The sequence below is a fragment of the Ylistrum balloti genome, unplaced genomic scaffold, assembly GCF_031769215.1.
Source record: "Ylistrum balloti isolate Yb309-2 unplaced genomic scaffold, AGI_CSIRO_Ybal_v1 Utg369618, whole genome shotgun sequence".
Taxonomy (NCBI): Eukaryota; Metazoa; Mollusca; class Bivalvia; order Pectinida; family Pectinidae; genus Ylistrum; species Ylistrum balloti.
Genome location: NW_026781890.1, coordinates 618,063 through 633,480, shown reverse-complemented (window position 1 = coordinate 633,480; position 15,418 = coordinate 618,063). Strand labels below are relative to the sequence as shown.

Here is a 15,418-nt window from a genome sequence, read left to right as displayed (position 1 = left end):
CAGTAATCAACACATAGTCAATTATCAAACCTAACACAGAACAGGGGAAAAATAGTCAATTATCAAACCTAACACAGAACAGGGGAAAATAGTCCATTATCAAACCTAACACAGAACAGGGAAAATAGTCCATTATCAAACCTAACACAGAACAGGGGAAAAATAGTCCATTATCAAACCTAACACAGAACGGGGGGAAATAGTCCATTATCAAACCTAACACAGAACGGAGGAAAATAGTCAATTATCAAACCTAACACAGAACAGGGGAAAATAGTCAATTATCAAACCTAACACAGAACAGGGGAAAATAGTCAATTATCAAACCTAACACAGAACGGGGGAAATAGTCAATTATCAAACCTAACACCCAACGGGGGAAAATAGTCAATTATCAAACCTAACACCCAACGGGGGAAAATAGTCAATTATCAAACCTAACACCCAACGGGGGAAAATAGTCAATTATCAAACCTAACACAGAACAGGGGGAAATAGTCAATTATCAAACCTAACACAGAACAGGGGAAATAGTCAATTATCAAACCTAACACCCAACGGGGGAAAATAGTCAATTATCAAACCTAACACCCAACGGGGAAAATAGTCAATTATCAAACCTAACACAGAACAGGGGGAAATAGTCAATTATCAAACCTAACACAGAACAGGGGAAAATAGTCAATTATCAAACCTAACACCCAACGGGGGAAAATAGTCAATTATCAAACCTAACACCCAACGGGGGAAAATAGTCAATTATCAAACCTAACACAGAACAGGGGAAAATAGTCAATTATCAAACCTTACACAGAACAGGGGGAAATAGTCAATTATCAAACCTAACACCCAACGGGGGAAAATAGTCAATTATCAAACCTAACACAGAACAGGGGGAAATAGTCAATTATCAAACCTAACACCCAACGGGGGAAAATAGTCAATTATCAAACCTAACACCCAACGGGGGAAATAGTCAATTATCAAACCTAACACCCAACGGGGGAAAATAGTCAATTATCAAACCTAACACAGAACAGGGGAAAATAGTCAATTATCAAACCTAACACAGAACAGGAGAAAATAGTCAATTATCAAACCTAACACAGAACAGGGGGAAAATAGTCCATTATCAAACCTTACACAGAACAGGGGAAAATAGTCAATTATCAAACCTAACACAGAACAGGGGGAAAATAGTCAATTATCAAACCTAACACAGAACGGGGGAAAATAGTCAATTATCAAACCTAACACAGAACAGGGGGAAAATAGTCCATTATCAAACCTTACACAGAACAGGGGAAAATAGTCAATTATCAAACCTAACACAGAACAGGGGAAAATAGTCAATTATCAAACCTAACACAGAACAGGGAAAATAGTCAATTATCAAACCTAACACAGAACGGGGGAAAATAGTCAATTATCAAACCTAACACAGAACAGGGGAAATATTCAATTATCAAACCTAACACCCAACGGGGGAAAATAGTCAATTATCAAACCTAACACAGAACAGAGGGAAAATAGTCAATTATCAAACCTAACACAGAACAGGGGGAAAATAGTCAATTATCAAACCTAACACAGAACAGGGGGAAAATAGTCAATTATCAAACCTAACACAGAACAGGGGAAAATAGTCAATTATCAAACCTAACACCCAACGGGGGAAAATAGTCAATTATCAAACCTAACACAGAACAGGGGAAAATAGTCAATTATCAAACCTAACACAGAACAGGGGAAATAGTCAATTATCAAACCTAACACAGAACAGGGGGAAATAGTCAATTATCAAACCTAACACCCAACGGGGGAAAATAGTCAATTATCAAACCTAACACAGAACAGGGGAAATATTCAATTATCAAACCTAACACAGAACAGGGGAAAATAGTCAATTATCAAACCTAACACAGAACAGAGGGAAAATAGTCAATTATCAAACCTAACACAGAACAGGGGAAAATAGTCAATTATCAAACCTAACACAGAACAGGGGGAAAATAGTCAATTATCAAACCTAACACAGAACGGGGGAAAATAGTCAATTATCAAACCTAACACAGAACAGGGGAAAATAGTCAATTATCAAACCTAACACCCAACGGGGGAAAATAGTCAATTATCAAACCTAACACAGAACAGGGGGAAATAGTCAATTATCAAACCTAACACCCAACGGGGGAAAATAGTCAATTATCAAACCTAACACCCAACGGGGGAAAATAGTCAATTATCAAACCTAACACCCAACGGGGGAAAATAGTCAATTATCAAACCTAACACAGAACAGGGGAAAATAGTCAATTATCAAACCTAACACCCAACGGGGGAAAATAGTCAATTATCAAACCTAACACAGAACAGGGGAAAATAGTCAATTATCAAACCTAACACCCAACGGGGGAAAATAGTCAATTATCAAACCTAACACAGAACAGGGGGAAATAGTCAATTATCAAACCTAACACAGAACAGGGGAAAATAGTCAATTATCAAACCTAACACAGAACAGGGGAAAATAGTCAATTATCAAACCTAACACAGAACAGAGGGAAAATAGTCAATTATCAAACCTAACACAGAACAGGGGAAAATAGTCAATTATCAAACCTTACACATGTCAGGGGGGAAATAGTCAATTATCAAACCTAACACAGAACAGGGGGAAAATAGTCAATTATCAAACCTAACACCCAACGGGGGAAAATAGTCAATTATCAAACCTAACACAGAACAGGGGAAATATTCAATTATCAAACCTAACACAGAACAGGGGGAAATAGTCAATTATCAAACCTAACACAGAACAGGGGAAAATAGTCAATTATCAAACCTAACACAGAACAGGGGAAAATAGTCAATTATCAAACCTAACACAGAACAGGGGAAATATTCAATTATCAAACCTAACACAGAACAGGGGGAAATAGTCAATTATCAAACCTAACACAGAACAGGGGAAAATAGTCAATTATCAAACCTAACACAGAACAGGGGAAAATAGTCAATTATCAAACCTAACACAGAACAGGGGAAAATAGTCAATTATCAAACCTAACACAGAACAGGGGAAATATTCAATTATCAAACCTAACACAGAACAGGGGGAAATAGTCAATTATCAAACCTAACACAGAACAGGGGAAAATAGTCAATTATCAAACCTAACACAGAACAGGGGAAAATAGTCAATTATCAAACCTAACACAGAACAGGGGAAAATAGTCAATTATCAAACCTAACACAGAACAGGGGAAAATAGTCAATTATCAAACCTAACACAGAACAGGGGAAAATAGTCAATTATCAAACCTAACACAGAACAGGGGAAAATAGTCAATTATCAAACCTAACACAGAACGGGGGAAATAGTCAATTATCAAACCTAACACAGAACAGGGGAAAATAGTCAATTATCAAACCTAACACAGAACAGGGGGGAAAAAGTCAATTATCAAACCTAACACAGAACAAGGGAAAATTTACGAAGTTTGATATAATATAACTCATTAAAAAGCTATATGGATCTCATTCTAAGTTTGTATATTAAAAAATGGTCGGCATATGTGTCTTTTAACAATCCAGTGCTCAAAACCAAATCAGAGCAATGGAAATTATAGAAGACCTTGATCCCAGCACAGCACAAGGCGGCGACCAAAGTTTTGAACAAACACAAACAAAAGTTGGTGACCAATGTTTTGACTCTGACCAGAACAAAGTTTGCCGCCAAGGCTTAGATCCAACACAGAACTAAAATGGCAGCCAAGTCTTAGACTCAACACCGAACAAAGTTTGAAGCCAAGTCTTAGACCCAACACAGAACAAAGCTTGCAGCCAAGGCTTAGTTCCAACACAGAACAAAGTTTGCCGCCAAGGCTTAGATCTAACACAGAACTAAGATGGCAGCCAAGTCTTTGACTTAACACAGAACAAATTTTGAAGCCAAGTCTTAGACCCAACACAGAACAAAGTTTGAATTCAAGGCTAAGACCCAAGACAGAACAATGGCGGGCCCATAACTTAGACTCAACACAGAACAAAGTTTGAAGCCAAGGCTTAGACCCAAGACAGAACAATGGTGGGGGCCAAAAGTTTAGACTCAACACAGAACAAAGTTTGAAGCCAAGGCTTAGACCCAAGACAGAACAATGGCGGGGGCCGAAAGTCTTAGACTCAACACAGAACAAAGTTTAAATCAAAGGCATAGACCCAACACAGAACAATGGCGGGGCCATGACTTGTCATTGAGGGCAGTTAGCTTGTTTATATATGCTTTGAGTGAACTACATAGCTTCAATGTTAGTGAAAAGTTCACGGAGGAAAACGAAACCTAAACAAACACGCCCACCTCAAAATCTGATCGGCGTCTCATTTACGCAGAGGAACCCTACCCACCATTATGTGACAAAGGGCAGACTATTTACAAGTAAAAGTGATGTGGATAAAAGGTGATACATGAAGACTGAGAAAAGAAGTACTGAGTTTATTAAAAATTACAGACCCTTGTTTGATACAGAGAAAGGATTATTACCATATCCGTGCCGGCCTGCGAAGTAGAACTAAAACAAATATTGAGGTAATAACGTCGAAGTTTAATTGTGTATTAAGTAATATTTATTCAAACCATCGTTTTTCAAAATATATACATCAGCATGTATTATTAATGGTAGGGACGCCTCACAAAAGATACATGAATGGTTTAACCATGTAATGGTGGGCGGCCATACACATAACATTGTTGTGTAGGAAAATCGTCGGACCGTGGCAACAGAATATGACTATATTTAGGGAAGAATCTTAAACCGGTTTTTACCCACAACATTAACACATGTTATTCATAAACAGATTAAAAGAAAACTCGTTCACTCAAAAACTGTTTCGTGTAGGTAGGAGCCTTTGCTAACAGGTAATATGTTGGTAAGATTTACGTGATGGTAGTAACCAACTTATCAACACGTCATAAAGAGGGAGACTCACCGTCAATGTCACACCTCAGACGGTTATCGGCTCGTTGTGTATTCCAAGCATGAACATTTATTTTTTAAGTAGCAAGAATTTTTGAATTGAAAACGCACCTTCCTTTGAAATGGAGAATTCGATATTTGCATGGTTTTCTCATTAAACAACAGTGATATCATCACACTATGTTGTCTGATGGCTGCCACTTCATCATCTCGTTATGTAAGTTTCGCTTGATATAAGGGAGTGATATAAATATTTCTGCGCTCTACAGTCCCACAAGGAGAAATGTTGATAACCAACCCTTCGACTGGTACAAAATTATGATGTCTACGCCCTGTCAAAGCACGTGTGCAAATTATTAGGCGGTAGACGAAAGATTAGGCGAAATAACGATTTTTTTAAGTTATCAGCAAATGTCGCCCGTCGGGTCGAAATCACGAAGTCCCATGACGACAGAGCTAACATGCTTTTTTTTATTTCGAAACGGCAAAAGACCATTATAATCATTTCGCTCCTATCGTCGACAAATCGAAGAATATCGATATTTCGCCCAATGGAAAGAACGAAGGAAGCCGTTATTTTGTTCCGGGCAAAGTATTCCTGGTTGTTAAACAAAGTCTTCATGGTTTGTTCTGCGTAAGGATTTCTCATTCTGTTGCTATGAAAATTGGGACTTAAAGACGAAAGTTACTGTTAATTCTCAGCAAATAATGAAATAACAAAGCTATCAGCTATCATACAGCATTGCCTTGAGGAATAACACACGTCTGGAAAGTACACATTTTATTTTTTTACTTACATAAAAAGCGAAAAAATTATTACATTTCTTTAATTTAACTCATTTCCTATTTGCAAAATTTATATTTTTCGCTCACAAAATTACTTGTTTATTATTAATTTCTAAAAATATATAAAGGTGACAAAAATAAGCTTTTGATGCTGTTGTTTGTTGTTGTTTGCTGTTGTTTTGCTATTGTTGTTTGCTGATGTTTACTGCTTTTTGCTGCTGTTTTGTTCATGTACACTCGCAAACCAATCGTAGTACGTAACCACAAATCCAATTAATCGTAGTAAGTCAACCAAAAATTGCAACCAATTTTTGCAGTTTTTTATTACAAAATATTTCTATTTACTGACAAAAAAGCATAAAATAATTGATTTCTTTAAATTATCAAACTACATTTTCACTTATTTTTTTATTATTATTCTTTTGAATATGTAATAACGATAAAGAAATTAAACGCTTGTTGCTGTTTGCTGTTGTTTGCTGCAGGTTTTAGCATGCAAAACGTGTGTTTTTGCTGCATTTATTAACAAAATTTGAACTTATTACTATTTTAACTTTCAAAATATTACTATTTTACCTTTTACACTGACAAAAACATTATCTTTATTGCAGGAGATTGAGTGAGGATTAATACTAGTATTCTTCCACATATATATACATGAAACTAGGTCTCGCTCTGATAACAGAATGCGGTCATGTTTAGTGCAATCTTTAAAATTATCCGAATTAAAAGAAAAAGCAAACATTGTACAACATTTCGGTTGCTTTCCAACTAAATACAGGTTTCATTGAAAAAAGGAAAATTTAATATTCGTTCGGATCAAAATTAGGAAACAGAAGTTTTAACTTGTTTAAATAAAGTTCGCTGTTCGTTCTGCTACTCAAGTCTTTGGTAAAAAGCAAGAGGACTTAAGTTCTCCAGTAAGTAACTCTTCCGTCAGAAAACATATAATGTATTAGTTTAAGATAACCATACTCGCTGTTGATTGTTAATTACATTTCATGCCGATATGATGAATTCCAACAAATAGATTTTTTATAAAGCCACAGATCTTAACCAACAGTTCAAATAAATGTTTATGTTTTTACTTTATGTAAGATTGTATGAGTTATGTCCCCTCTTATGTCAGTCTGACGCATAAGAATTGGTAAGAGTAAACTCCCCTTTTGTACATGTCCAGAAATTGCTAGCGTTCATACCAATATTTGAAAGTCATTAGATATTTGTTCCTGTCATCGATTGTTATATTTCTAAAATCCTTTTCATATCAACAAGACTTCAAAACTAATTTTTACTTGGTTATTTTGGGTTTTCCTATTGACTTATGCTAGTAACTGACACGTAATTTCCTGATGTCAAGTTTAGTCAAGTTTTGATTTTCGTCTATATATTCGTAAATATATAAGAAAAACATGTTTGCCTCAGCAGCCACACATTTTGTATATTGTAGTAGGTCGTACATACACACTGATGAACGGTGGTTTGTTCTGTACAATAGCATTTTGTCGACTTCTTTCTAAACCACCTCTCCAACAAATATAACTTTCTGATTCTATATATCGTTTTTTAAACTAAGCGGCACGTGTTCCAAACAGACACGGGTCTCTTTAGTTGACTATAAGTTGTTAAAGGTTCTATCTGTTTTATGTAACACAGCTACAATATATCTCCAGTGGCATCAATCTGTTTTATGCAACACAGCTACAATGTATTTCATGTGTCACCAATCTGTTTTATGTAACTTAGTAACAATATATTTCATGTGTCACCAATCTGTTTTATGTAACTTAGTAACAATATATTTCAGGTGTCACCAATCTGTTTTATGTAACTTAGTAACAATGTATTTCATGTGTCACCAATCTGTTTTATGTCACTCAGATACAATGTATTTCATGTGTCACCAATCTGTTTTATGTCACTTAGTAACAATGTATTTCATGTGTCACCAATCTGTTTTATGTCACTTAGTAACAATGTATTTCATGTGTCACCAATCTGTTTTATGTCACTTAGTAACAATATATTTCAGGTGTCACCAATCTGTTTTATGTCACCTAGTAACAACATATATCATGTGTCACCTATATGTCTGTTGTTACAATGTTCTGTTATGCTTATTTTGCACATTTTAGCTTTAACATTACGAGTAAATGTTAATTACAATCATTTCACAATTGCTGCAGGAAAAAATATGGAAGTTCAATTCCAAAAGACAAGGAACCATTCTGTTCATTGCTACGTTTTAGTCTTGCGAGGAACTCATGCCTTCTTGTTTGTAACGTTCTCAGCTGAACTAAAAATAAAAACAATTTCCGGAAATGGACGTGTAGACTTTCCCGGATTTTAAGCCATCTTCCAGATAAGTCATGCTTGTACAGCGATGTGGCATTAATCAAAATATCACTTCTTTTTATAATCACGAGTGCTCCTCGTCAAATCAATATTAAAGACAATTTTCGGGAATAGAACTGCGGATTTTCTTGCTCAGCAAGCAGATAAATTTAGAGAGCACCGGATTAATATTAAGAACACAAATAGGTTCTTGGTTTATTACATGTCAATAAGATACGGACATGTCATACAAAGACCGCTATAATAGCTGAGTTATACACTTATAGATGTACTGAAAATGAGAGTAAAAGGTGTGTGTGTCTTAATTCAATCCAACCAATGGGATCCCAAAAATTACATTACATACAAATTTTACACATATGATATATTTTCATTAAATTAGAAGAAAGGAGATTGTGTACTGGATAGATTTACTCACCGATAACCTTAAAACCGATTAGTGTCTTTAATAAAAATCTAAAGAAATTGAATTTTTTTTTCGAAAACCACAGAAAAGAATATTAATTGTGACGTTATGAAACTGATAAATGTTATCAACTTAAATCTAACGCTGCTTTATGTATAATATTCAATCAAAACAGTTATGCCAAATATTTTCACATTCATACATTCATTACCACTTTCATGTACTTGCGCATTAAGAAAAGAAGCTCAGAACAAATTATATCTTCCGCTACTAGCAGTATATCAAAACCTTACATGTAAAACGTGCAATGTCATAATAAATAGGAAACAAGTCAGGATTTGTTGTGGGAATATTTTCTTCAGGTCGTAATGTCAATAGAATCGGGGTTCTTATAACACAACCAGTGGAAGATTAGAGTGTGACGATGACTACACGGTCACCTTCATCTTATAACACAGCCAGTGGAAGATTAGAGTGTGACGATGACTACACGGTCACCTTCGTCCTATAACACAACCAGTAGAAGATTAGAGTGTGACGTATCGATGACTACACGGTCTCCTTCATCAGACGAATGACCAGTATGTAGCGTGCTAGCACTGACGTACGTAATGTACGATATGGTACGGAATCGACCCACTTTTTCAGCTGTGCTATAATCCTTTGTACACCAAGGTCAAAAAAGTGTGACGAAATGGTAAACAGGTTATAAACAAGCAATAAAGCAGATGGGAACAATGTACTGTAGTCATTTCGGCTACGCTCTGTCTAACACTTAACTACAGATGTGCGAGAATCTTGCCGTCCCCGCCATGACAACGGGACAGCAGGAAGACAGATGGGAACAGCAGGAGGACAAATTGGAACTGTAAGAAGTCAGATGGGGACAGTATGATGATATGGGGACAGTAAGATGACAAATGAAGACAGTAAGAAGAAAGAAGACAGAAGGGACAGTATGAAGGCAGATAGGGACGGTAGAAAGATAGATAAGGTCAGCAGGAAAAACGATATTGACAGTAATATGACATTGGCACAGTATAAAGACAGATGACGACAGTAGGAAGACAGATGGGAACAGTGTAAAGACAGATGACTACAGTATGAACACAGATAGGAACAGTATGAAGACAGATGACTACAGTATAAAGACAGATGACGACAGTAGGAAGACAGATGGGAACAGTATGAAGACAGATGACTACAGTATAAAGACAGATGACGACAGTAGGAAGACAGATGGGAACAGTATGAAGACAGATGACTACAGTAGGAAGACAGATGGGAACAGTATGAAGACAGATGACTACAGTATAAAGACAGATGACTACAGTAGGAAGACAGATGACTACAGTATGAAGACAGATGACTACAGTATGAAGACAGATAGGAACAGTATGAAGACAGATGACCACAGTATAAAGACAGATGACTATAGTAGGAAGACAGATGGGAACAGTATGACGACAGATGGGAACAGTATGAAGACAGATGACTACAGTATGAAGACAGATGACTACAGTATGAAGACAGATAGGAACAGTATGAAGACAGATGACGACAGTATAAAGACAGATGACTACAGTATAAAGACAGATTACTACAGTAGGAAGACAGATGGGAACAGTATGAAGACAGATGACGACAGTATAAAGACAGATGAGTACAGTATGAAGACAGATAGGAACAGTATGAAGACAGATGACTATAGTAGGAAGACAGATGGGAACAGTATGAAGACAGATGGGAACAGTATGAAGACAGATTACTACAGTAGGAAGACAGATGGGAACAGTATGAAGACAGATGACGACAGTATAAAGACAGATGACTACAGTAGGAAGACAGATGGGAACAGTATGAAGACAGATGACTACAGTAGGAAGACAGATGGGAACAGTATGAAGACAGATGACTACAGTATAAAGACAGATGACTATAGTAGGAAGATATATGGACAGTATAAAGACAGATGACTACTGTAGGAAGACAGATGGGAACAGGATGGAGACATATGACTACAGTATAAAGACAGATGACTACAGTATAAAGACAGATGACTACAGTAGGAAGACATATGGACAGTATAAAGACAGATAACTACTGTAGGAAGACAGATGGGAACAGGATGGAGACAGATGACTACAGTATAAAGACAGATGACTACAGTAGGAAGACATATGGACAGTATAAAGACAGATAACTACTGTAGGAAGACAGATGGGAACAGGATGGAGACATATGACTACAGTATAAAGACAGATGACTACAGTATAAAGACAGATGACTACAGTAGGAAGACATATGGACAGTATAAAGACAGATAACTACTGTAGGAAGACAGATGGGAACAGGATGGAGACAGATGACAACAGCAGGAAAAAAATTGGAATAGTAAGAAGACATGTATGATGTCAAAATGGGAACAAATCACAATGCCTTATCATCTTTGTTGAATAAAAATCATTGAACATATTTTGCAAAATTATTGAAAAAATCAAAACACAACCATTTATTAGAGGTTATGTTAAAGTACAACTTTAAAAAAGGAAAATACAGTTGTATTTGTCTCAACAAAGTAATAATTATAAAACAAACAAAACAAAACAAAAGAAAGAAAGAAAGAGAGAAAGAAAGAAAGATAAGTTATGAAAGAAAGAAAGAAAGAAAGAAAGAGAAAAAAGAAAGAAAGAAAGAAAAAGAAAGGAAACAAAAAATAGATAAAAAAAGAGAAGAATATCACGAAATATTAAAGCACATGATTTTGAAATAAACTATTGAACCCGGTATATACAGTAATACTGGCGAAAGGCAGTGACGGTCAGTTTGATGGTAGTAGCCGTAGGGTTTGTTTATTAACGAGTCTATCCATTCGGAAATCTCCGGAGCCATCAGCAACTACCAAGAAAATATTGTTGGTACATAAATATAAATCTGCCTCCAGGTAGAAAAATCAACAAAAACAAAGGAAAGTTGAATCAGGAGACAACACAGTAGCACATTCCGGGCTCATTATGTCCTATTTTTATTTCTGTTCAGAAATTGATGAAAATTCCTCCTGAGCCATGTCTAATTGGGAAGTTCAACAACAATATTATAGCCAAAAGGTTTTTTTGACAACAAATATATACTGTGCTGCGCTGATCACATGTGATCAATATACACATGGAAATAAACCGTTCCGCGCTGTTGATATATGTTTATGTGGTATGATGTATTTATGTTTACAGCTCTATGTATAAGATATAAATACATATATCCTTTCCGACACCTGTCCACCTGCCGATGAGTTCTTCTTGTAAGATTTGATAATGCAAAGTTTTGAAACTGACTTAATGTCAAAACGACAAGTAACAGCCCTGTAATCCCTAAAAGGCAATGAAAGGCGTTTCGTGGGCTATCAGCTGAACAATGTGTATAAGTTATCGATAACATCAATCCTAGGTTTGTTGATAATTTGTATGACTAGTGTATAAACAAAATATTTATTTACTTTCTCTATCACTATAAATCAGTTTACCTTTAGGAGACAAGCGCCCACAAACCCACGCTCACGTGCGATACCATCAGTTAGGCCAGTTGTCACGTGTTGTTTGACCAATGACCAAGCATGGTCATCTTAAACTATGAACGGTCAAAAGCAGCAGTAGATAATTATCGAGTATTGATTATTGTTATAATAACCTCAATATTTCAGCTATTTTATTACCTTAGGCCTTCCGGCCTATCAGTCACAAAACAATATAAACAAATTACAGCATGGTGTAACATACATATATAGAGAATGACATATAATGTCCCTGTATTTCATACTTAATACTTTATGTTATTATTACTTAATGTTTAATAATGTATTATTTCTTAACTTAGTTGCCTCATATATAAACTTTCCTAGAGAACACCATTCCTTAATACTTTCAACTCTCAATAACGGAATTAATTTAAAAACCTCGTGTTGTTTGACGAGGAGCATGCCAACAAACCTCAGACAAAGTTGATTTAAACATATGCATCCATTATGGGTAGTAAGGTCACGAAAACCAAAGAAGGTAGAATAAGGGAGGAGTGGTCTGGATTCCGAAACGGAGACTAATATAAACTGTTGGAACAGCGATAATGGGCAGTAAATTTTCAAATCCTAGAAGAAATTGGTACACAATAATCCCTGACTGGGATATGGATTCTTGTTAAAATACAACATGTACAGAGATTTTCTGTAATTTTACCGATCATTATCGTCAACACCAACTTATGAGGCTCTAAAATAACATACAGGATGACATAAGATATGTACATGTAATATCACTAACTCATTAGCTATCATGTACTTATTTAATACTTAGATAGTTGCTTAACATCTTACTACTTCGTGTAATAAGCAATGTGAAGTCACACAGATATATTTAATCAGTTCAATGTTTTCGGGAATTTCGTCAATTACATGGACGGAAGGCAATAGGATTGTGCCAAATGAAGGACGAAGTATTACGATGTATTCAGCAACAGAAATGTCCGCAAATACCATACTGTTTTCTCAGAGAGATGGCAGCAGTTTTATGGGTAGTTAAAGTAGAAAAATCACGTCCAGTGTTGTCATAGCTACACTACACAGCCAGTATAACTCATGGTTGTTGTCATAGCTACACTACACAGCCAGTATAACTCATGGTTGTTGTCATAGCTACACTACACAGCCAGTATAACTCATGGTTGTTGTCATAGCTACACTACACAGCCAGTATAACTCATGGTTGTTGTCATAGCTACACTACACAGCCAGTGTAACTCATGGTTGTTGTCATAGCTACACTACACAGCCAGTATAACTCATGGTTGTTGTCATAGCTACACTACACAGCCAGTATAACTCATGGTTGTTGTCATAGCTACACTACACAGCCAGTATAACTCATGGTTGTTGTCATAGCTACACTACACAGCCAGTATAACTCATGGTTGTTGTCATAGCTACACTACACAGCCAGTATAACTCATGGTTGTTGTCATAGCTACACTACACAGCCAGTATAACTCATGGTTGTTGTCATAGCTACACTACACAGCCAGTGTAACTCATGGTGGTAGTCGTATTAATTGTTATATCACAAGCCTTGACATTAATATTCAAAGTAAATAGATTCATCTGAAACCAAGTTTAATAATTTTACTGTAACATATGTTAAACCAAGGGTAATAAAAGTGTTCAGTGAAATTCTATTTCACAATATTCCTAAAAAAGGGTCAAGTAGATTTGTGTAATACAACACTTCTTTTTTCAGTAATTACAGGAAACCCCTAAAGATTTTAGTGATTTCGTGAAATTACTAAGTGAATTACGGATCTCACGAATTCACTGAAAGTTTTAGTGATTTCACTTAATCCCTGATTTCACAATCTTACTGTAACATATACACTACACACCTATTGTAATTCAAGGATATAGTCAAAGTTTTAGTATAGGTCAGTCACATCTGTAAAGAATTATAAAATGAAAAATACGTTACACGTCGATATTGATGTGTCTCTCTTAGAAGTACGAATTTTTTTAATGTATGACCTTCAGTTCTAGTAGAAAAAGAGTTATGAACAATGAATCAAATACGTAGAATTTTGTCATTTTAACTACGCTTAAAGAGCATTGTACTGAAGGCTAAATTATTGATCAACTAGTGCTTTCTATTTTACTGACCTGTCTACAAACAGATTTGTTTTATCGTCCACCATTTATTCTAGTCAATCACATTCTTATAATAGGCCGAACATTTACCTTCTAATTAAATCATGTGTTTATGTGAGGTAAGGATTTACGATAGACATCTATCTAACATTATGATCTAACATCATATCCCGATATTGTTACGGTGATAAAGGTTTAGATGGCTTCCTATACTCCTTGCTTGAATAACTCTCGGTCTCGAGCGACTGGAGAAAAAATGACGATATAAGAATGACAATCACTCTCAACAAGCTCACTATATTCATTTTTCTCTAAAGAAGATCACTGCTCGGCGAAAACGGTAGACGTACTATTAAGGAAGAATCAACATACGATTGGTTCTCATTCTTAATTTCATAATGAGTATAAACATATTATATGTACATATATTATAATTAGTTGTAGTATAATTGATAAAAAATACCAGGAAGATTCGCACCAGTATAAGTACATTGACGATATTAGTCATCACACTTAGAGTACGTTTAACAACGCAAGCTCTTGGTCAATCCTTTTGCCTATTTTGACCCGCGGTCATTCAAAATGTGATTTTATCGTTGGGAGAGCGACAGACGATGTCATAAATATGCTCATTTAGGCCAGCATTGATGGCTCCAAATAAAAACATCTCACGCCGGACGTTGTCAGCGTTAAAGCACACTGGTCAGTCGACACATATCTGTCACGCTGTATGACTGGACATCGCATACCACGATGTCCGTCAGGAAACACCAGTTTCCCGGAACATGAAGATCACGTTCATTTACTGTTACGGAACGTAGTTGGCAGCAGGGCATTTTTTCGTTCAGTTTTACCTAGTTTTTATATATTGTCACCTGTTGTATTGACGTAGTATTGGCTGGTTCCTAAAAAAACCCTGTATTTGTTGACCGATGTTATTGTTTATTGTCGCCGATCAGTGATATCTGTACTATGATGTATAGGAAGGTTCAGGTATGATAGACATTGTACTAAAGCATTGTTGCGGTTTATGTCACGATCAAGCTACCGTTTTTATAATAGAGCAGACTTAGTTCGGTTGGCAGACACTACCACCGAGTTACCACAACACCAACTGTAAGATAATCATGATATTGGGATTTATGCCAAATGAAAAGGATGATTTTTCTTACTCTGAAACCACAAATTTAGAGTGAAATATTATCCGGGCATCGTGAC

At 35.9% G+C, this 15,418-nt stretch overlaps 1 protein-coding gene across 1 annotated transcript; it reads left to right on the top strand.

Moving 5' to 3' along the window:
- Positions 1–9,308: 9,308 nt before the first annotated feature.
- Positions 9,309–10,499, top strand: LOC132549081 (protein MFAP1 homolog). The gene is made up of 2 exons (XM_060212991.1): positions 9,309–9,391; positions 9,563–10,499. The coding sequence occupies exons 1-2, from the start codon at positions 9,309–9,311 to the stop codon at positions 10,497–10,499; spliced, it is 1,020 nt and encodes a 339-aa protein (XP_060068974.1).
- The last annotated feature ends 4,919 nt before the right edge of the window (positions 10,500–15,418 follow it).